Here is a 23,771-nt window from a genome sequence, read left to right as displayed (position 1 = left end):
CCATTAAGGTCAAAATTATGTCATTTGCATTTATTACAATTGTTTCTGACCTCTCCCTGATGCTGCTGTGCTAAATTTTCAATCTATCTGTCTGTCTGTCTGTCTACCCACACAAAATTTATCCAGTGGACACACAGAATATTGATTGGCTCAAGTATCTTTTTCATTCGGTATTGGGACCCTTGCATTTCCTGATATATATTAATGATCTAGATCTTGGTTTGCAGGGCACAATTTCAAAATTTGCGGACGATACGAAGTTTTGGAGTGTTGTGAACTGTGAGGAGGATGGTGTGGAACTTCAAGAAGGCATAAACAAGTTGGCGGAGTGGGCAGATAGGTGGCAGATAAAGTTCAATGTGCAGAAGGGTGAGGTGATACATTTTGGTAGGAAGGACATGGACAGACAGTGTAAAATAAGGGGTGAAATTATGAAGGGGGTGCAGGAACAGAAAGACCTGGGTACATAGATCATTGAAGGTGGCAGGACAGGTGGCGAGAGCAGTTAATAAAGCATATAGTATCCTGGGCTTTATTAATAGGGGCATAGAGTACAAGAGCAGGGAGGTTATGCTGAATTTATATAAGACACCCATTAGACCTCAGCTGGAGTATTGTGTACAGTTCTGTGCACCATATTATAGGAAGGATGTGAACACATTGGAGAGACTGCAGAAGAGGTTTACAAGAATGATTCCAGGGATGAGAAACTTCAGCTATGAGGATAGATTGGCAAGATTGGGATTGTTTTCCCTGGAGGGAAGAAGGTTAAGAGGAGATTTGATAAAGAGGTTCAAACTCATGATGGGGCTGGACAGACTAGATAGGGAGAAACTGTTCCCACTTGTAAAAGGATCAAGAACAAGAGGGCACCAATTTAAAGTGATTTGCAAAAGAAGCAAATGTGACGTGAGAAAAAACTTTTTCACATGAGTGGTTCGGGTCTGGAATGCACTGCCTGGAAGTGTGGTGGAGGCAGGTTCAATCAAGGCATTCAAGAGGGCATTAGATGACTATTTGAATAGAAACAACGTGTAGGGATACAGGGAAAAGGCAGGGCAATGGCACTAGGTCATAATGCTCATTTGGAGAGCCAGTGCAGACATGATGGGCTGAATGTCCTCCTTCTGTGCTATTAAGATTTGTGATTCTGTGATTCACAAAAAGGATCCTTGTCTGGAATTTCCACTGGGTGCAATTAGCAGTTTGCATCTAGAATGTGCTGAACACTTTGTTAGTTTGCCGAGGTGAAGTTATGCTCCCACACAAAACTCAACACTACATGCCCGGATGTAGAGTCTCCCATGAATTAATATAACAAAACAGCTTCAGGAGTAGTCATCATCCGAAGATACAGTGTTAGTTTTCACATGTAAGATGATGCCATGAGCTCTACCTCACCATCACCTCTTTCAACTCCTGCACTGTTGCTACATAATCAGACTGTTTATTTGACATCCAGTACTGTTGAGTAGAAATTTACTCCAATTAAATATTGGAAAGACTGAAGCCATTGTTTCAAACTTGGTTCTCAAGCTACTGACTCCATCCCTCTCCCTGACAACAGCCTGAGATTAAGGCCGTCTGTTTGTGTTGTTGGTGTCACATTTGACCCCAAGATCAACTTCCAACCTCAAGTTTGCTAAGACCTCTTATTTCCGCCTCTGTAACGTTGTCCGATTTCACTACTGTCTCAGCTCATCTGCTGCTGAAACCCTCATTTGTGTTTTAATTACCTTTAGGCTTGATTATTTCAACACACTCCTGGTTGATCTCCTACACCCCACTGTCTGTAAGCTTGTGGCCATCTAAAACTGGGCCCTAGCTTGCATCAAGTCCTGTTCACCTACCATCCTTGTGCTCGCTGACCTACATTGTCACCCAATTAAGCAATCCCTCGATTTTAAAATTCTCACCCTTGTTTCCAAATCCCTCCACGGCCTCGCCCTTCCCTATCACTGTAATCTCCTCCAACTCCTCAATCCTCTGAGATTCTATAATTCTGGCCTCTTGAGCATGCCCAATTTTAATTACTCCATCATTGGTGGTTGTGCCTTCAGTTGCCTAGGCCCCAAGCTCTGGAATACCCTCCCTACCCCTTGCCACCTCTCTGGCTCACATTAAAATATTCCTTAAAACCTACCTCTTCGACAACACTTTTGGTCAACTGACCTAATATCTCCTTGTGTGGCTCGGTGTCAAATTTTGTTTTATAATGCTCCTATGAAGCATCCAGGGATGTTTTATTACATTATAGATGTTTTGTAAATATCAGTTGTTGTAGAAAAGTCAGAGGAATGGAATTGTCCAGATTGGAGCCGTTTTTCAACTTGTTAAACAATGTTTTCTGCAGTAGGACATAGCTGTGGCTTGAACTGACTGCTGATCTTCAATTAGCTAATTGATATTTCTGTAGCAGCAGTGAAGACATGTGGCTTGAATTGACTATCATTGTCTGTGATCTAACCCTGGATCCATGGGACTATGAGTGCCTGTGTCCCTGAGAATCTGGTGGAATATGAGGGCTCCCTCAGATGATGGAAATTTGGTGGAAACCTATCTTTTCAATCTGGGGACAAGGTCAGATTTGTGGGCAGGAACTGCGTGGTTAAGGGACTATTTAAACTAGCATAAAAGGTTGCAGGTACTAAGAGTGTAAAGTAGTCATAGATGCAACTTGCTTATGCTTAAAATTCAGCAATCTTTTCTGCTGTCTCATTTGATTTTACACAAGTGCAGTTGTTACTTGGCTGGAAATTATGCAAAAACTTGAGGCCTCTTTCTGTAAAACTATTTTCTCATTGTCTCTATTTTTCCATTCACCACAACGTGGCCAATAAAAAAAATCACTAACTTCCCAAAATTGGCCCAAATTGGTGCAAATATTTATTTTTTAAAAATCTGAAAAGTATCACTAAAATCCCCCCTGAACTTGCCTTCTGGTTCATCTATTATTCAGCTTTGTCTAGGACCTTGATATTTATTGGGTCTCCATCTCTGGGTCCTGTAGGTCCAATCTACAGACTAGGTGGTGATACCTGACATACATGCCCACATTCCTGTCCCCAGAGCATGCTTGGAAATTAAATATTATTTCCTGTGTTTTATCAATTTCCTCAAGGGGATAGCTAATGATGTATTTCAGTATCTTGAATTCCTGACCTCCCACCATCCTTTGTGAGAGCACAAGTAATGGCCAGTGTTCTCCATCACATTCTATTTATATGGAACTAAGATTTAAACAGAAAGGTTGATGTATTGAGTTTTTTTTTACAACAAGCTATAAATCCCAAGCTAAGCTATATACGTCAATACCAGATCAATTATAAGCTCCAAATTTAAAGGAATCCTTAAGTTTTCCTGCTGACAGAGATCAAAGATCTGTACTTCTCTGTTCCACTCGCTAAGGCCATTCCCAGACCTCTGCTATGTTTCAGTGCCCAGACCATGGTCCTCACCCTTGCTGGGAAAGATTTGGGATATAAAATCAGAATAGCTGGGTATTACAGAGGCAATGCAGAAATTTTATAAGGCACTAATCAGATTTCACTTGGAATATTTGGTGCAATTCTGATGCCCATAATACCAATTGGCATATAAGCATGGAAAAATGAATAGTAACAAGAAAGATACAGCACTATTTCTTTAGAGTTAACGAGTAGAAGATGGGATCCTGTCCTGCTGGGTGTTTATGAGAGACCCAGAAAATGGGAAGGAGATGGAAAAGCAATGTGCACACTAATTTCAGAAAGATGTAAAAACAATAGTGTAGTGATATTGGGGGACTGTAATTATCTTAAAATAGACTGGGAACAAAATAATGTAAAGGGCGAGGATGGGGAGGAATTATTGAAACGTGTATAGGAGAACTTCCTTATTTTCAGCCAATGAGGAAGGAAGCAGAGCTAAATCAAATTTTGGAGAATGAATTGGGGCAAGTGGAGCATTTTTTTAGGAGAATGTTTGGGAAACAATTATCACATTATGATTGGGTTTAAAGTTATGGAAAAGGACGCTGAACAATCAAAGGTGAAAATACTCAATGGAATGGGGTTAGTTTCAGTGAGTTGAAAAAAGTATCTCGTCCAGGTAGAAACAAAAATTGGCACATACAGCAGTAAATAAGCAATGGGAAGCCTCCAAGGAGGAGACAGTTCTGGTAGAGTCTAAGCACATGATGGGGAAGCGTATGGCATTCAAAGCAAGAGCTCCTTGGGAGATTGAAGTAATTGTGATTAAAATAAGAAAAAAATAGGCTTATGATAAATGTTAACTGTAGAATGTGGCAGAAAATTAAGCACAATAGAGAAAGTGCAGAACCGACCTAAAGAGCGAAGTAAGAGGGGCTAACAGAGTGAAGGAGTTAGGTAGCTAATATAAGAAGGAACACCAAAGTCACTTCCAAGTACACAACTTGAATATTGCTGAAAAGAGAGACATGTTGCTGCAGCTTTTTGTCTTGCACTCATCAGGACAAATGCAAGAATGCCAAATTTCAAACAATCACCACAATTTATACTACAGGAAAAAAAAGGTGTTGATTGGTACCTGTTGTGATCATTTGAAATTTGGTATTCTTGTGTTTGTCCTGTGAGTACATGACAAAAAGTTTTGGCAACATGTCTCTCTTTTCAGCAATAAACACCGAAGCCTTTATAAACATACAAAAAGTGAAAGAATAGTCAAAAGAAGGAAGGGGCTGATAAAAGATCCAAAAAAATTTCTTGTAGAGGTAGAGGACATGACGGGCAGACACAAAATGAGAACTTTGCATCTTTCTTCACAAAAGAGGAGGATTCTTCCAGTGAAGAAACAGGGGCTAGAGAAATTAAATAAGGTACAAAAAGATGAAGATAATACACTAATAAGGTAGGCAATACTCGAAGCAGAAAATTTACTCGGTCCAGATGGGAGGTAGCTAATTGAATTGACAGTGAAAATGGCGTAGATTCTGGCCACAATCTTCCTTAGAAATGGGAATGGTGCCAAAGGACATTTGGGTTCAAAAATGGGGACAGGGATAGACCCAGTAAATATAAACCAGTCAGCTTAACTTTGGTGGTGAAGTAACTATGCAATACTATAATGTGGGACCAAATTAATTGTCATTTGGAAGAACGTGGTTAAGTAAAAACAGCCAACATGGATTTGTTAAAGGAAAATCATGTTTGACAAACTTGACTAGGTTTTTGGATGAAACAATGGAGAGGGTTGATGAAGGTAGTCTAGTTGATCATATGTAAAAGGATTTTCAAAAGGTGTTAAATGATGTGCCACATAATTGACTTGTTAGCAAAATGGAAGCTCATGGTGTTAAAAGGGCAGTGACAGTGTGGATAGGAAATTGGCTGTGAGACAGGAAGCAAAGTAGTAGCGAATAGTTTTTTTTATCAGATTGGAAGTCTGAAGAGAGGTCCCTGGCTCTCTTTTCAATATTTGTGAATGACTTGGATTTCAGGCAAGATTTCAAAATTTAGAATTGCAGTAAACAGTAAGGAGGAAATTAGCAGACTTCCAGAGCACATCAGCAGACTGGTAAAATAGGCAATTGCATGACCACTAACATTTAATTCAAAGAAGTGTAAAGTGATACATTTTGGAAGGAAGAAGGAGAAGCAATATGAACAAAATGGTACTATTTTAAAAGGGGTGCAGGATCAGGGAGAGCGGGGGATTTACATGCACAACTCTTGGAGGCCAAGTTGATAAAGCTGCTGAAAAAACATATGGGGTAGAATATTCCCCCTGTTGGGGGTTTGTGCGGGGGTGGGCGCGGGCGGTGTGGACCTGATTGGCGCCCCCTATCGGGTCCGCGCTGCCATTTTATGTGGGCTGGCCAATTAAGGCCTGCCCAGCGTGATATGCACCCGGAAGCGCTGAGCGCTCTCTGTGCGAACGGCGGGGGGCGGGGGGGTGGGGTTGGGTTCTCTGAGTCGGGAGTGCGCTCTTTCGCGAGAAATCTCCCTGAGGCACAGAGGTGCCTCAGGGGGATTACTTTCACTGATGAAACATTGATTACAGAAAATTTTAAGGACATGTCCCCTCATGTGAAACTGTCACACGAGCTGGGACATGTCCATTAATTTCATTAAAAACTTTTAAAACACTTTAAAAACTTTCATGAAACCTCAGCCCGCCCGTGGATGAGGTTTAATGATAAATGCGAAGGCTGCCTGGGCTCTTCGCCTGCCCCCCCAGCCAACCTTAAGGTTGGACAGGCAGCCCTGACAAGTACTTTAATTAGTTCATTAATGGCCTTATAGGCCTTTGACAGTTTGGCGAGCGTGCAGCTGATTCCAATGCACATCCGCCGAAATACAGTGACATCAGGACGTACGCCCGACATCGCCACACATCATTTTACGCATCGGCGTGCGGGACCCACCCCCCGCATGCCGAACAGAAGATTCTGCCCGTCAAGTACAAAAAACAAGGCAGTTATGCTAAACCTTTATAATTCACTGGTTTGGCCCCAACTGGAACATTGAGGCCAATTTTGGGCACCACACATTAGGAAAGATGTGAAATCCTTGGAGAAGGTGCAGAAGAGATTTACTCAGAATGAGAGACTTCAGTTATCTGGAGGGAATAGAAAAGCTGAAATTGTCTTCTAAAGCATGAAGAATACCAGGAATTTTAATAGAGGCATTCAAAATTATGAAGGATTTTGATTTGAGTAGATTAGGAGGTTGGTAGGGTCGGTAACCGGGGGCACAGATTGAAGGTGATCGGCAAAAGTACTAAGGGGACGAAATGAGGATTTTATTTTCGCAAAATGAATGCACTGCCTGAAAGGGTAGTAGAGACAGATCCAATAGTAACTTTCAAAATGGAATTCAATATATACTGGAAAAGGCAACAATTGCAGGGTTATGTGGATAGAGTGAAAGTGAGATGAATTGAATAGCCCTTTCATAGAGCTGACACAGCCACAATGGGTTGAATGGCCTCCCCTGTACTGTGTGTTTCAAAGTTTCTCTTTAAATATAAATGGAAACAGAGCCCAAGCATAGAAAGAATGAATGGGGGAAAAAAAACTATGAAACACTAAGAGAAACAGAGTTTTTGTTTATTTATGAGCCTTTCCATGGGGATCCACTATACTGTATACATATGCTATCACAAATGTGAATAAATTAAGATAATAGTTTAGCTACAGTATACTCTGAAAGTGGGTTTTGGTTTATTAATGCCTGATTTAATCATATGTTGTGAAAATACTTGATTATATATAATACCTAAAATCCTAAATATAAAGATGACACCTTTTTTTTGTAGAAATCTTTTGGTTATCAGTCAGTAAACATGCAGTGATTATATTACAGTCCCTAACTAAACAAAAAAAAAAAATCTGTCATCTAGTGCCCATCGCAGTCAAACATCCAAAATATCTTTCACCCAAAAATACTGTTATATCCATTGATAGATTGACTCAAATAAAAATAATTTAGAAATTAACATTAACGGAATAATGCTGACTACATGCAATATGAGTATACAGGTAAAAAAATTAACAATGAATAACTACCATGCAGTTGATAAGGGGTATCCATAAACAACTACTAAGAGCTAAAAAGCTATCAAAGAGCAATGAGCAAGCACCACAAAACCATCCAGTGGAATGAGTAGGTAGCAATTTCAGATGCAATTTGTTGCCTGTGTTTTTGCCTTAAAATTTTTAGATATGTGACCTCTGGTCTAATATACCAACCCTGGGACCAATTATTTTTCAGATCAGTGGAGTTTCCTTAGGTTCTTTAATGTTTTACTTGATTCAAAATGGAATCTTCTTCAACTAAGAATGTGGGTACACAGAAACAACTGAAACCAGGCAGGTCTGGGGATATCTGACTTCAGGGAGTCTACGGAGCTTACAGTATTTTGGTTGACTTAGGAGTTGCCCCAGTATCACTTGACAGAAGAATTAAAATATTAAGACAAGTGCCTTTGGGTAGTAGAAATATGATAAATAATAAATATCTATGTGTAATACAGCGACTTTACACAAGTAATAATTAGTTGATAATATGATTGTATTGAATACTTCTCTGTACCCTGCTGTCCCGCGGCTACTCATTGTGAAATGGATGCTGAGGCGCCAAGAGCTCCATTGAGTGTTTTACTGGAATTGGCTGTCTGGAATTTGATTAGTCTGGTTACATGGCTAATAAAAGCATATGATTAGCCAATCAGCAGTGCAACAGCCACTCTATAGTCATACACTATATTCTTACAGAGTCAAAGTTTTAGTAGTATAGGCAGATTGGAAGTATGAAATGATATTACGCATATACCACAATACTTAGTATGACAGTTGCAGCTTCACTTAATAGGTTCATGCTCACCATGGCCCTAAAAATTACATGCTGTGGGGCAAATACATAAATACTTATTGCGTTTGGACTTCCTCACCACGATATATGTATTAAATAAATGAATTGGGAGTTCATTTGATTGTCACTCATGTCTCCATGGTTAACATTTTCAGCAGATGTACTTATAATCAACTAACAAACTAACATTTAGTTGTTTGGTAGTACAGAATTTGAGCATCGCTGAAAAAAACATGTCAAAACTTTTCGTCTTGCACTCATCAGGATATTCACGAGAATACCAAATGTGAAGGGAACAACAATTTATACTTCATGAGAAAGAGTTCTAATTGGTTGGTAAGTGGACTCTGATTGATAGAGGCATTACCACAGAGAATGCACCAATTAACTGATGACTGACAGTTAACTGCCAAGCTTTGTTTAAATTCAAACCAGGCAGGTTGACTCAGATTGGTCAAGGCATTGCCCTGGGGAATTAACCAAAGAATGGCTGTTGCCTATTTTGTTCAGTTGAAACAGGCACAATGTGTGTACATATTCTTTCTGTCTGCAAAGAACAGGACTCTATGTATTATTTATTATACATAGCTTCTACATGCGCAAGTGTGCCATACTGTGAGCCCGACTGGTAATCTTAAATTGGATGACAGCATATCAAACAGCATGTCCCTTTGGCTGTTCGCAACAGGCAAGGTATTGATCGTACCAACCAGCCCATGCTTGCAAAACACAAAACACAGTGTCCAACATTAGATGTGATTCTGTAATTGGATAACATTTGCTAGACAATCCTGAGTGCACTAAGAATTACACACACAGAGACCTGTTCTTTGCAGATAGAAACAACATGTACACACATTGTGCCGGTTTCAACTGAACAAAATAGGTGACAGCCATTCTCTGGTTCATGCCCCAGGGCAATGTCTTGATCAATCAGAGTCCACCTGCCTGGTCTGAATTTAAACACAGCTTGGCAGTTAACTGTCAGTCATCAGTTAACTGGTACATTCTCCATGGCAATGCCTCTACCAATCAGTGTCCACTTGTCAACCAATCAGCACTCTCTTCTCTTGAAGTATAAATTGTTCTTCCCTTTACATTTGGTATTCTTGTGAATGTCCTGATGAGTGCAAGATGAAAAGCTTCGACATGTCTTTTTTTAGCGATACTAAAAAACGAGCATCTTACTATTTCCCAGTATGGGGGCACAAGGCTGTATATCGCTGTATCACAGAATAGAGTCACAAAATTGTTATGGTACAGGAAGAGGCCATTTGGCCCATTGTGTCCATGCTAGCTCTCTCCAAGACCAACACAGCTATTTCCTTTATCCTGTCCTATCCCTGTCTCCATGCAATTTTTTTCTCTTCAGATACTTATCAGAAAATTACCTTTTGAAAGCCACAATGGTATCTGCCTCTGCCACACTTTCAGTTAGTACATTCCAGATCTTAACCACTCACTACATATAAATGTTTTTCCTCATGTCACCATTGGTCTTTTGCCAAACACCTTAAATCATTGTCCCCTGGCTCTCAGTCCCTCTGACAATGGAAATAGTTTCTCTTTATCGACTCTGTCTAGACTCCTCATAATTTTGAACACTTCTAATAAACCTCCTCTCAATCATCTCTTCTCCAAGGAGAACAGCCTCAGCTTCTTCAGCCTATCCAGGTAACTTAAGTCCCTCATCCCCAAAACAATGCTGGCGAATATTTTCTGCACACTCCCTAAAGCCTTTGCATCTTTTCTAAAGTGTGGTTTTCACACAAGTGAGATTATTAAATGATTGGGTATACTTTTAAATTATTGTTAGGAAAGTGTGATTGTAACCAATAACGTTGCTACATGTTCTCTGTCAAACACAGCCTCAGAAGCAAATATCATTGTCCTACTTAGGTGAGCCTACTGCACATTAGCTTTTCAATGTTCCTACAGTCGGCACCTTAAATTAGTAAAATAAAATTTTATTTTGAATTGTGTGCAATAATATTCAATGGTTAGCCTTCAATTACAGTACCCCATAGCTGGATAACCTTTGCTAATTCTACAAAACAATACCATTTCCATTTTATTTTTCTAAGTCACTGCATTTTCTGCTTTTTTGTATGGGGCCATTTTTGCCAATGTTGTTCAGTTTCATTTCTGTGGCATTGAAACTTGAGGAACTTAGGTCACAAAGATAGATTGGAGAAGCTGCGTCTGTTTTCCTTGGAGAAGGGAAGATTGAGAGGAGGTTTGATAGAGGTATTCAAAATCATGAGGGGTCTGGACAGAAACTGTCCCTACTCACGAAAGAATCATGAATGAGGAGGGGGCACTATTTAAAATAATTATTTAAAGCAAGAGCAGCAAAGGCCACATGAGGAAAAATATTTTCACACAGTGAGTGGTTAAGGTACGAAGTGCACCGCCTGAGATTTGAGGGGAGGCAGGTTTAATTGCGGCATTCAAAAAGGAATTCGATTGTTATCTGAAATGGAAGAATGTGCAGGGTTAAGGGGAGAAGAGGGGGGTTATGGCACTGGGTGAATTGCTCATTCGGTGCGGACACGATGGACCGAATGGCCTCCTTCTGCGCTGTAACCATTCGATGATTCTGTGAAACGTTAAACTAGTTACCAGTAACCCAATGACATTTTCAACTATAGAATAGATACGACAGGGGTTTTTTTTCTTTTCATGTTGGTCAGAAGTGACAGCGATCTAAAAGTGTGCCAGTCACAGCAAACCCAAGCCTTTATAGTTCGGATTGTAATTGCTACACATCGCATCGGCTTTTCTTCATAAATCATCTTAGATTTAGAACCAGCGTGATTTCGTTCTTGCCCACTGGACAGTTTGCCTACTTTTGCGCGTCTAATCGTGGTTCATTATTCGATTCATTTACATTGCCAAACACATGTAAAACGAACTATGTGCATTCCTAATGGATTTGTTGTTACGCTTGGCTGTTTGCCAGGGCACACTGGGTTGGACAATCCCCCTACTTTCTAATCCAGTCTGACGATAAGAACAACACCGTTCCTTTCGGATACGCCGAGCAAACTGATGAAACTATTCAATACAGTCCTTCCGGCGATATATATATTTTTTTTTGCAGTTCCTTTTGGGAATCGTTGCAACAAATGGCAGTTTGCTGAAAGGAACTGGAAACGTTTCGTTTTACACCATTTCAATCAGGAGGGACAGAGAGAAGGGAGGGAGAGAGAGAGAGAGCGATCCGCCAATCAAACCCAGCAGAAAGGTAAGGGCCAAGCCAACCAGCGAGCGAATGGGCAAAGTCCCGCCCCCAGATATAATTCAGTGCCCGGACTGCAACCGGCAGCAGCGCTCAGAGCTTGAAGCGGAATATGGGGAGCGACCACCTTCTAGTCACATACACTACATTTCAATTAAAACCACCCAGGATGGACTTCAAAGGATTTTCTGTGTTTTTGCAACGGCATGGCGAAAGTGTACTTTGGGACACAAGCTATAATATCAAAAGCCAAAGAAAGGTAACAAACGTACGCACGCATTCTTATATTTCAAAGTTATCAATGATTGTGTGCACATGCTCCTTAGCTAACTGCTTGGTTTGTCAATTTGGATGAATTTTTTTTATGTAAGCAACAATTGCAAGTTTTCGCGGCATGAAACTTAATCTAACATAGGGATGGATGCTACTTTACAGGTTTAAGATTATGTTAATAGATTCCACGAGATTCCAGCTCCCAAAAGTCTTGACAACACCCACCCACCTGCATTGTCATGTTCTGTGCCTTGGGTTGGGTTTCCAGTTAAAAGTTTTGTTGCAGTTCCTCCGCTACTGGGTTCACGCCCACCATTTAACGTGTTACCCATGTGAGATGGGCCTTGACATTCCCTCAGCTTTTCGAAGTAAACCTCAGTATGGGTTGGCTGTCGTATCCGCAACGTATTATAATAATAATACCCCGTCGCGTTATCACTTTGGAACCGTTAGAATTGTTAGGATGTAAATCAATTAAAAGTCTTCTTAAATCCTATGTCACCTCGATAGTGATTTTTAAACTCTCCTCCACACTTTCTTGGAATCATCCACACCGTCCGTTCCTCATTTAAGTGCATTTTTTCCCTGAGGCGTCATTCTTTTCACATTCTAATTTTGGGATTTGCCTCGCATTTGTATATCTTCCAGTACTTTACATTCTTTAATTCTGGAGGCCGCTTGTAACTTAAAAAAAAACACGCATTGAAAATGATCTTGCAGTACGATTGATCTGTTATGTCAAAATGTTGACATCCACTCAATAGTTAAGCAGTTGGTCACCTGGTGTAAGATTTCAAATTCAGCCTTGTTATGCAGATATTCGTACATGCTTAATATTATGTTGTTATAAGTTCACCGAATTTCAAAACCCATATAACGCAATAATTAGTTAAAACTTGGCGTTTATCCTTTGACATTGTCCTTTGTCGCATGATCAACAATCGACAAATCCTAACTTGACAAGTTCAGAATAGGTATGAGAAAGCGATCTTGAGACACTGAAACAGCGAGTATTTGAACTTGCAGAATTGTGCCCACACGAGTGTTCTTTTTCACATCGTGTCCGGTCACCTCCGGTACCTCCACGGACAGTTCGCTCGGACGGCCGAATGGGCGAACGTTCTTTAGAGCAACATGACAGATCGAAAAGAAGTCATGCCTCCTAAACGAGCGAGCCAATGGCCCGGACAACCAGAGGTGCCTGGAAAGTGAGGTCCTTTCGTTATTACCGCACAACAACGATGCAGAAAACTTAAAACAACTGTGTTCGATAGGATTTCGAGGTCATATTTACCGAAAGAGCTGGAGTTGTAATGCTAAATTGTGAGTTTAGCTATTCGGCATTGGTTCATTCTCCGACGCAGCTCAACGTATTCAATTTTGGTCCATTACAGCCATTATGTTTATCCATGGATGTATCGTGGATCCAGTGTGATGCTCTCAGGGCGAGGTTTATGGGCGCTTATTGATTTTTCTCCTGATGTGCCCGTCGACTTCTTTCAAGGGGAGGTTCGATTTAAGCAACAGCGGTGAAAAACGGCCGTTTCACTATTTTGCTACCGTGCCATTTATCAGCCCGCGTACAAATCCGCCTTTTTAACAACTTATTTTAGAAGCAGCGCTGTTTATAAACTTGACAAGCAGTTGTTTCAGGCGGTTCGAAGAAGAACGATCTGTTTCCCTTTTAAATACTGATCATAATCACACGGATCCCGTTTTCCTGCCAGGAAAGGCATTCCATTCAGTTGGAGAATATCTTAAAAGAGTTAATATTGCACAACTTTAGAACGGTGAGTATTAAGCACTGCCTTTAGTTTATCCCAATCAATATCTAATGGCCCAGAATTTGCTTGGAGGGGAATAATGGCGAGTTCACAGGGCACATCATTGTTAGTCGGTGAAATTTATGCAAGATAGATGGATTCGGAAGAATTAAACTCATTATAGAAAGTTAGGGCTGCTTTCTCAAGGCCAAATGAGGTGATTTATGGCCCTGATAGGCCACTGAATGCTGGAGGCCCAGAGAGGGAACACATTAAACTGTGAACTCTCACCCTCGCAGGTAGTACATTTTTGCTCCAAGCTTTTACACTTTTTCTTACTTTTCCTTTCTGACTTCTCCCTCCCCCCCCCCCCACCTTTTCTGAATATATTTCTTTCTCTCTTTTTAATTTGATTAATTTGATTAATTCACACTCTTTCTTTCCCCATCATTTGCCCTGTTTGTTTCTCTGTCCTTAACATTTAATTAGTTAAGGATTGTTGGTTGCATTCTTTGCCAAGGTTCCAGATGTGGAGTTCAGCTCCCCTTCCTGTTCAGCTCGCACTTCCAGCAATAACTGGAGGAAAAGATGCAACTCATGGTGCTTACCGCCAGATGCCCCTCCAGCAAATTTTGGACCAATATAATAGTAAACAAGTCAGTTCTGTCAAAAGATCATTAACTTAAAAACTTTAATTGTTTCTCTCTCTGCAGACGCTGTTCAATATGCCAAGTATTTCCGTTTTAAAAATTATTTTCTGTTTTATTTCAGACTTTCAGCATCCCCAGTATTTTGCTTTCATGTAATAGTGAATAGGACTATTCACTAGTCACATTGCTTGGTGATCTGTCTGATAATAGTACAATGTATTAACCATATCAAAACAAAATAATTCCAAGAGATTGTCTTTTGTCGACCTTCTAAGGATATTGCTCCAAGTAGGTATCTCAACATCGACCACTTTTTAGGACCAGCTACAAAGTGCCAATCCAAGCATCTTTTATTTTGTTCTTTTGAATTTTTATTGTTGTATAATAGGAGGAGTTTTGGGAGCTGACATTGCAAGCCAACAGGATTAACATAAGTATTCACAGTCAGTAATTCAGACTGCTTCCCATCTGCGTGGTTCATTTGTTCACTAATTAAACTTGCTCAACCAGAGCTAGCCATATTTTGAGATTTCAACTGTGATTCTGAAACAATCATAGTACTATAGTAATAATGCTATTTGGATGTTGGAAATATATTTATTACTGTAACATTAATATTTTACAAGAACAAACAGTTTCTAATAAATGGTTTCTAATATTCTGTAACTTTTTTTGATTCATTTGTGCACTTCTATGGCTTCACTGTCTACTTTAGAGCTAGGATAAATGTCATCAGTATTGGCTGCTAGCTAAAAAATAATGCTAAATTCTAATTTATCAGCCAAACAAGACTTACAACATTGCAGTTTTTTTCAGTCTGCCACATTGAGTTGATCAGGATAAACTTTTGATTTCTTTATTATAGGAAAACATTAGATGCAATGGAAATTCTTAGAACGCCAGACAGCACCCATGGAGAGAGAAACAGAATTACTGGGTGGAATTTAATGCAGCACAGATAGCAAGTTTGGAGTTGGGGTGGGGGGGTGGGGGGGGTGGTGGTAGGGGTGTCATTTAATTGGCCAGGAGGCTGCTGGGTGTGGTCTCTGCTGCCTTTCTGCCTCTGCACAGTTAAGTCCTGAGCGGGAAGCATAGTGTCTTAAAAGAGGTGGCTAATGACGTAGTAGATGCATTAGTGTTAATTTTCCAAAACTCTCTAGATGCTGGAAAGGTTCCGTCTGACTGGAAAGTGGCAAATATAACCTCTCTATTCCAAGAGTGAAGGAGGTAGAAAGCAGCAAGCTATAGGCCAGGTTGCTTGACGTCTGTCGTGTGGAAGATGTTAGAGTTGATCATCAAAGAAGTTATAGCTGGGCACTTAGAAAAAAAACAAGGTAACCGGGAAGAGTCAGCAGGGTCTTGTAAAAGGGAAATCATGAGCAGAATATTCCCCCCGTTTGGGTGGGGGGGGGAGTTTAGGAGAGGGCGTGTGGAGGCGCGCCTCCGATTGGTGCTCCCGATTGGGGGTGCGCCACCATTTTATGTGGGTGGGCCAATTAAGGCCTGTCCAGCATGACGTCCGCAAGGAAGCGCTATGCGCTCCCTGTGTGGGTGGGATTCCCTGAGCCGAGAGTGTGCTCTTTTGCACATGCGCACGAAAGAGCACACTCACCTCCCTGAGGCTAAGTGCTGCCTCAGGGAGATCGGCTCCTGTCTGAAAAAATTTTTAAAACAGAAGAAATAAATTTCCCTGACATGTCCCCTCATGTGACACTGTCATATGAGTTGGGACATGTCTATCACTTTGACAATTTTATTAAAAATTTTAAAACCTACATGAAACCTCATCCCATCCGTGGATGAGGTTTCATGCTTTTTCTTAAGCCCGCCAGGGCTCCCGGCCTGCCCGCCAACCTTAAGGTTGGATGGGCAGGTCCACTAATTCTGTTAACTACTTTGTAATGGCCTCAATTGGCCATTGACAAGTTGGTGGGTGCACAGCTGATTCTGCTGAGCCCCCGGCAACCTGAAAATTGAAATGAGGCGGGGTGATGTTGGTAGTTCCGCCCAACGTCATCCCGCGTCATTTTACAAGTCGGAGTGTGGGCCCCGCCCCCCCGCTCACCAACCGGGAAATCCTGACCCATGTTTAACCAATTTATTAGAGATCTTTAAAGTAGTAACAGGTAAAGGGGATCCTGTAGATGAACCGTACTTTTTATTCATTGATGGGGTGTGGGCGTCACTGGCTAGGCCAGCATTTATTGCTCATCCCTAATTGCCCTTGAAAAGGCAGGGGCAAGCTGCCTTCTTGAACCGCTGCAGTCCCCTTGGTGTAGGTACACCCACAGTGCTGTTAGGAAGGGATTTCCAGGATTTTGACCCAGCGACAGTGAAGGAATGGCGATATATTTCCAAGTCAGGATGGTGAGTGGCTTGGAGGGGAACATCCAGGTGGTGGTGCTCCCATCTGTCTGCTGCCCTTGTCCTTCTAGATGGTAGTGGTTGTGGGTTTGGAAGGTGCTGCCTAAGGAGGCTTGGTGAGTTCTTGCAATGCATCTTGTAGATGGTACACAGTGCTGCTGCAGTTTGTTGGTGGTGGAGGGAGTGAATGTTTGTAGGTGGGGTGCCAGTCAAGCGGGTTGCTTTGTCCTGGATGGTGTCAAGCTGCTTGAGTGTTGCTGGAGCTGCAGTCATCCAGGCAAGTGGAGAATATTCTGCTACACTCCTAACTTGTGCCTTGTAGATGGTGGACAGGCTTTGGGAAGTCAGGAAGTGCATTATGCACCACAGGATTCCATGCCTCTGACCTGCTCTTGTAGCCACAGTACTTATATGGCTAAACCAGTTCAGCTTCTGGTCAATAGTAACCACCAGGATGTTGAAAGTGTGGGATTCAGCAATGGTGATGTCTTTGAATTGTCAAGGGGCGATGGTTAGATTGTCTCTTGTTGGAGATGGTCATTGTGTGGCACGAATGTTACTTGCCACTTGTCAGCCCAAGCCTGCATATTGTCCAGGTCTTGCTGCATTTGGACATGGACTGCTTCAGCATCTGAGGAGTGGCGAATGGTGCTAAACATTGTGCAATCATCAGCGAACATCCCCACTTTTGATATTCCGATGGAGGGAATGTCATTGATGAAGCAGCTGAAGATGGTTGGGCCTGGGATACTACCCTGAGGGACTCCTGCAGTGATGACTTGGAACTGAGATGATTGACCTCGAACAACCACAACCATCTTCCTTTGTGCTAGGTATGACCCGAACCAGCAGAGAGTTTCCCCCTGATTCCCATTGACTCCAGTTTTGTTAGGGCTCCTTGATGCCACACTCATTCAAATGCTGCTTTGATGTCAAGGGCAGTCATTCTCACCTCACCTCTTGAGTTCAGCTTTTTTGTCCATGTTTGAACAAAGGCTGTAGTGAGGTCAGGAGCTGAGTGGCCCTGGCGGAATCCAAACTGAGCATCAGTGAGCAGGTTATTGCTAAGCAAGTGCTGCTTGATATCACTTGATGACCCCTTCCATCATTTTACTAATGATCAAGGATAGGCTGACGGGGTGGTAATTGGCTGAGTTGGATTTGTCCTGCTTTTTGTGTACAGGACATATCTGGGCAATTTTCCACATTGCCGGTTAGATACCAGTGTTGTAACTGTACCGGAACAGCTTGTCTAGGGGCATGGCAAGTTCTGGAGCACAAGTCTTCAGTACTATTGCCAGAATATTATCAGGGCCCATAGACTTTGCAGTATCCAGTGCCTTCAGCCGTTTTTTGATATCACGTGGAATGAATCAAACTGGTGAAGACCAGTGAGATGCTGGGGCCCTCTGGAGAAGGCTGACTCTTGGCACTTCTGGTTTAAAATTGTAGCAAATACCACGTTTTTTGCACTGATGTTGAGAATGAGGGTATTTGTGGAGTCTCCTCGTCCTGTGAATTGTTTAATTGTCCACCACAATTCACGATTGGATGTGGCAGGACTGCAAAGCTTAGATCTGATCCATTGATTGCGGAATCATTTAGCTCTGTCTACCACTTGCTGCTTATGCTGTTTTGCATGTAAGTAGTCCTGTGTTGTAGCTTCACCAGGTTGACACCTCATTTTTATGTATGCCTGGTGCTGTTCCTGGCGTGCCCTCCTGCACTCTTTATTGAACCAGTGTTGATCCCCTGGCTTGATGGTAATGGTAGAGTGGGGGATATGCTGGGCTATGAGGTTACAGATTGTGTTTGAGTACAACTCTGCTGCTGCTGATGGCCCATAGTGTCCAGTTTTACGTTACTAGATCTGTTCGAAATCGATCCCATTTAGCACGGTGGTTGTGCCACACACCACGATGGAGATTATCCTCAATGTGAAGACAGGATTTTGTCTCCACAAGGACTGTGCGGTGGTTATTCCTACCGATACTGTGATGGACAGATGCATCTATGGCAGGCAGGCTGGTGAGGATGAGGTCAAGTGTGGTTTTTCCTCTTGTTGGTTCCCTCACCGCCTGCTGCAGACCCAGTCTAACAGCTATGTCCTTTTGGACTCGGCCAGCTTGGTCTGTAGTGATGCTACCAAGCCACTGTTGGTGGAGGTCATTAAAGTCCCTTGCCCAGAGTACATTCTGTGCTCTAGCCACTCCCAGTACTTCCTCCACATGGTGCTCAACATGGAGGAGTACTGATTCATCTGCTGAGGGGGAGTGGTTCATGATAATCAGCAGGAGGCTTCCTTGCTCATGTTTAACCTGATGCTTTGAGACTTCACAGCATCCTGAGTTGATGTTGAGAACTTCCAGGGCAACTCCCTCCCAACTATATGCTACTGTGCCACCACCTCTGCTGTCCCACTGGCAGGACAGACCCAGGGATAGAGATGGTGGTGTTGGGAACATTATCTGTAATGTTTCCGTGAGTATGATTATGTCAGGCTGTTGCTTGACTAGCCTGTGAGACAACTCACCTAATTTTGGCACTAGCCCCCAGATGTTAATAAGGAGGATTTTGCAGGGTCGATAGGGCTGAGTTTCCCATTGTCATTTCCGGGACCTAGGTCAATGCTGGGTGGTCCGTCTGGTTCCACTTCTTTTCGACTTGTTCATGGATTGATACAACTGAGTGGCTTGCTAGGCCATTTAAGAGTCAACCACAATGCTGCAGGTCTGAAGTCACATGTAGATCAGGTAAGGATGCCAGATTTCCTTCCCTAAAGGGTATTAGTGAGCCAGATGGGTTTTTACAACAATTGACAGTGGTTTCATGGTCATGCAGAAATTTATTGAATTCAAATTTTATCATTTGCGGGATTCAAACCTGGGCTCCCAGAACATTACCCTGGATTACTAGCCCAGTGACAATACTTCTACGCCACCGCCTCCCCACTTGGATTTCCAGAAGGCAGTTGATAAGGTGTCACATCAAATGTTATCGTGGAAAATAAATGCTCATGGTGTCGTGGGTAACATATTAGCCTGGATAGAGGATTGGCTGGCTGGCAGAAAACAAGAGTATGCATAAATGGGTCTTTGTCTGATTGGCAGGCTGTGACTAATGGAGTCCCACAGGGGCCTGTGCTTTTTACAATATCAATGACTTGGATGAGGGGAGCGAAGGCACATTAGATAAATTTATGGATGACACAATGATAGGTAGGAAAGTTTGTTGTGAAGAAGACATAAGGATTTTGCAGACGGACATAGATAAGTTGAGTGAGTGGGCAAAAATCTGGCAAGTGGAGTATAACGTGGGAAATGTGAAGTTGTTCACTTTGGCAGGAAGAATGAAACAGAAGAGTATTACTTAAACAGAGAACCACTGCAGAATTCTGAGGTGCAGAGGGATGTATGTGTTCTCGTGCATTCTGAGAGGAATTGAACATAAAAGTAAGGGTGTTATTCTTCAGTTATACAGGGCATTGGTGAGACCGCATCTCGAACACTGTGTGCAGTTTTGGTCTCTTTATTTAAGGAAGGATGTAAAAGCTTTGGGGACGGTTCAAAGGAGGTTTACTAGATCGATACTTGGAATGAATGGGTTGTCTTATGAGGACAGCTTGGATAGGCCGTTTCCACCAGAATTTAGAAGAGTGAGGGGGCGACTTGATTGAAGTATATAAGATCCTGAATGGTCTTGACAAGCTGGATGTGGAAAGGATGTGGGTGAGTCCAGAACTAGGGGGCAGTGTTTTAAAATTAGGGATTTAGGACAGAGATGAGGAGAAATTTTTTCTCTGAAGATTGTGAGACTTTGGAACTTTACCTCAGAAGGCATTGGAAGCTGCCTTAAAATATTTTTAAGGCAGAGGTAGATTGATTCTTGTTAAGCAAGGGAATAAGAGGCTATCGGGTGTAGATGAGAATGTGGAACTCGAAACACAAACAGGTCAGCCATGATTTTATTGAATGGCGGAGCAGGCTCGAGGGGCCGAGTGGCTGCTATTTCGTATGTTCGTAAGGCTTGTGAATGGCTAACCAATGCCCACTGAAGGGCCTGATCCCACCGCCACTGGCATTCAACCAATGGCAGGTGAGGATGGGGGGTTGCTGCATTGCACACCTGTCAGATTTGCTTAAGGTGTCCCAGGAAGGTCCCTCTTTCTCAGTGATTGATCGAGGGACCTGGCATCGGCAAGGCGGAGGGCCCGCTGAAAGCCAACCCTTGCCTTTGCCTCTGACCCCCTTAGAATCATAGAAAGTAGGAGCAGGAGTAGGCCATTCGGCCCTTCGAGCCTGCTCCGACATTCATCATGATCATGGCTGATCATCCAACTCAATAGCCTGCTCCTGCTTTCTCCCCACATCCTTTGATCCCTTTCACCCCAAGAGCTATATCTAACTCCTTCTTGAAAACAGACAATGTTTTGGCCTCAACTACTTTCTGTGGTAGCGAATTCCACAGGTCCAAACTTTAACCCCTGGTTCTGGACTCCCCCACCATCAGGAAAATCCTTCCTGCATCTACTCTGTCTAGTCCTGCTAGAATTAGGTTTCTATGAGATCCCCCCTCATTCTTCTGAACTCCAGCGAATATAATCCTAACCGACTCAATCTCTTCTCATATGTCAGTCCTGCCATCCCAGGAATCAGCCTGGTAAACCTTTGCTGCACTCCCTCTATAGCAAGAATATCCTTCCTCAGATAAGGAGACCAAAACTGCACACAATATTCCAGGTGTGGTCTCACCAAGGCCCTGTATAATTGCAGCAAGACATCCCTGTTCCTGTACTCGAATCCTCTAGCTATGAAGGCCATTTGCCTTCTTTACCGCCTGCTGCACCTGCATGCTTACCTTCAGCAACTGGTGTACGAGGACACCCAGGTCTCGTTGCATATTCCCCTCTCTCAATTTATAGCCATTCAGATAATAACCTGCCTTCCTATTTTTGCTACCAAAGTGGATAACCTCACATTTATCCACATTGTACTGCATCTGCTATGCATTTGCCCACTCACTCAGCTTATCTAAATCAAACTGAAGCATCTCTCCATCCTCCTCACAGCTCATCCTCCCACCCAGCTTTGTGTCATCTGCAAATTTGGAGATATTACATTTAATTCCCTCATCTAAATCATTGATATATATTGTGAATATCTGAGGTCCCAGCACCGATCCCTGCGGTATCCCACTAGTCACTGCCTGCCATTTGGAAAAAGACCCGTTTATTCCTACTCTTTGTTTCCTGTCTGCCAACCAGTTTTCTATCCATCTCAATACACTACCCCAAATCCCATGTGCTTTAATTTTACACGCTAATCTCTTATGTGGGACTTTGTCGAAAGCCTTCTGAAAGTCCAAATAAACCACATCCTTTCGTAAATCCATGCTGACTCTGTCCGATTCTGCCACTGTTTTCCAAGTGCTCAGCTATTAAATCTTTTATAATGGTCTTGAGAATTTCCCCCACTACCGACGTCAGGCTGACTGGTCTATAATTCCCTGTTTTCTCTCTACTTCCCTTTTTAAATAGTGGGGTTACATTAGCTACCCTCCAATCTGTAGGAGCTATTCCAGAGTCTATAGAATCTTGGAAGATGATCACCAATGCATCTACTATTCCTAGGGCCACTTCCTTAATTACTCTGGGATGTAGACTATCAGGCCTTGGGGATTTATCGGCCTTCAATCCCATCAATTTCCCCAACACCATTTTCCTACTTTCCCCCCCACCCTCCCCACTCCTCCCAATATCCCCACCCTGTGAGCCCCATCCTGGTCTTGAGCAAGCAAGGCAATCCTCAAGGTGGAAGGTGACACTTGGAGACTTTCTTGGAAGGGGGGGAGAGGAGGCTGAAAAGTAATGCAGGGAAGGTTGAGTGCGACTGAGGGGAGGTTGAGTGTGACTGCGCGTAGGTCGGTCACTGAAAGGAAGACAAGGATGAGCTCCGCAAAGACCAGGGTCAGCTCTTTAAAACAGGTGCAAAGTGTTTATTGAAGGCCTGACCATTATTGAAGGCCACACCCTTGCCCAGGTTCTTCTCCCTGCTGAGTGTCTGCAGGCAAAATGAGTTTCATCCACCCAGTGCTCCTGGAACCTTAGGCGGAGGAGAAATGGCACAGAGGAAGAATTGAACTGGGTGTAGTCAAAGTACGGCCAGAAGGCCAACAACGGGCACCACCTGCAGCAGGACCGGAGGCTGAGTTTCCTTTTTTCACTCATGAGTCCTTGTGAAGCGTGTGTTCACTTCGACCGCTATTTTTCTGATGGTAACAATTTAAAAAAGATTTCTGCTGTTGAAATTTGCAAACATTTTTTCCATGAGTGTCCTGCCTCTCAATCACAATATATTCTCCTAAGCTATCGTCTTGTATTACCAACATGTTTGTATAACAGTATACGATGTGCACAGTACAAATAACACTGGATAAAATAATAGATAATACCATGAACGATATAACATGGAACAGGACCAGATTGGTAACACAATCCATGGAAAAATGAATACATGAGCAAAAGAGTTAGGTTAAACATGTTATAAACACCAGATGCTGGCTGTGATTATGACGCATTTGCTGCCATTTGTGGAGTGTGATGTGCAGCTGATAGAGTAGAGTTATACCCCAGACTATGGATCATTGCAGGTTTTACTGAAGTCAGCGATAAAGCGCTTCTTTGCATGTGTGGGTCAGGAGTGTGCACATCCTGTGCTGTGTTATAGGGCAATTTAATAACAGTAAAACTTAATATGAATAATGTATTTTTAGAGAGGTTTGTAATCATTGTTCAAATTCACAGTCATGGATATTTTCCAGGAGGTTTTCCTGATCTCCTGCGATAATTTCTCCAGAGAAATTAAACGAACGACTGAATTTGAATGTGCCACTAATCTTCCACCAAAGGCACAGTGGAGTATCAGGAGAATCTAGCAGAAAACTCGTGGCACAGCTTGGCTTTTATTTAGCGCTTTTCCCAACTTCAGGATGTCCCAAAGTGCTTTGCAGCTCATGAGGTACATTTTGAACTGTAGTCACTGTTGTAATAAAGGAAGCGTAGCAGCCAATTTATGCACAGCAAGCTCCCACAAATAGCAATGTGATAATGACCTAATAATGGGGAACAAATTTGTTTGTGACACAGACT

The 23,771-nt window shown here is 42.4% G+C and overlaps 2 protein-coding genes across 2 annotated transcripts in view; one reads left to right on the top strand and one right to left on the bottom strand.

Annotated features, from left to right (window-relative positions):
- zpax1 (zona pellucida protein AX 1) overlaps window positions 1-23,771 on the bottom strand; it is a 56,859-nt gene that overhangs the window by 23,051 nt on the left and 10,037 nt on the right. Inside the window, exon 4 of the mRNA XM_078541397.1 lies at window positions 4,549-4,651. Coding sequence (XP_078397523.1) covers window positions 4,549-4,651 — 103 coding nt within the window. The remainder of the gene's footprint in view (window positions 1-4,548; window positions 4,652-23,771) is intronic.
- The window catches only part of kcns3a (potassium voltage-gated channel, delayed-rectifier, subfamily S, member 3a), a 33,126-nt gene continuing 21,113 nt past the window's right edge, over window positions 11,759-23,771 (top strand). The window contains exon 1 of the mRNA XM_078541518.1: window positions 11,759-11,833. The gene's annotated coding sequence lies outside the window, so the exon portion shown is untranslated. The remainder of the gene's footprint in view (window positions 11,834-23,771) is intronic.

The sequence above is a fragment of the Cetorhinus maximus genome, chromosome 5 (genome assembly GCF_964194155.1).
Source record: "Cetorhinus maximus chromosome 5, sCetMax3.hap1.1, whole genome shotgun sequence".
Taxonomy (NCBI): domain Eukaryota; kingdom Metazoa; phylum Chordata; class Chondrichthyes; order Lamniformes; family Cetorhinidae; genus Cetorhinus; species Cetorhinus maximus.
Note: the sequence above shows the minus strand (reverse complement) of the source record. Positions and strands in the feature narration are given on the sequence as shown.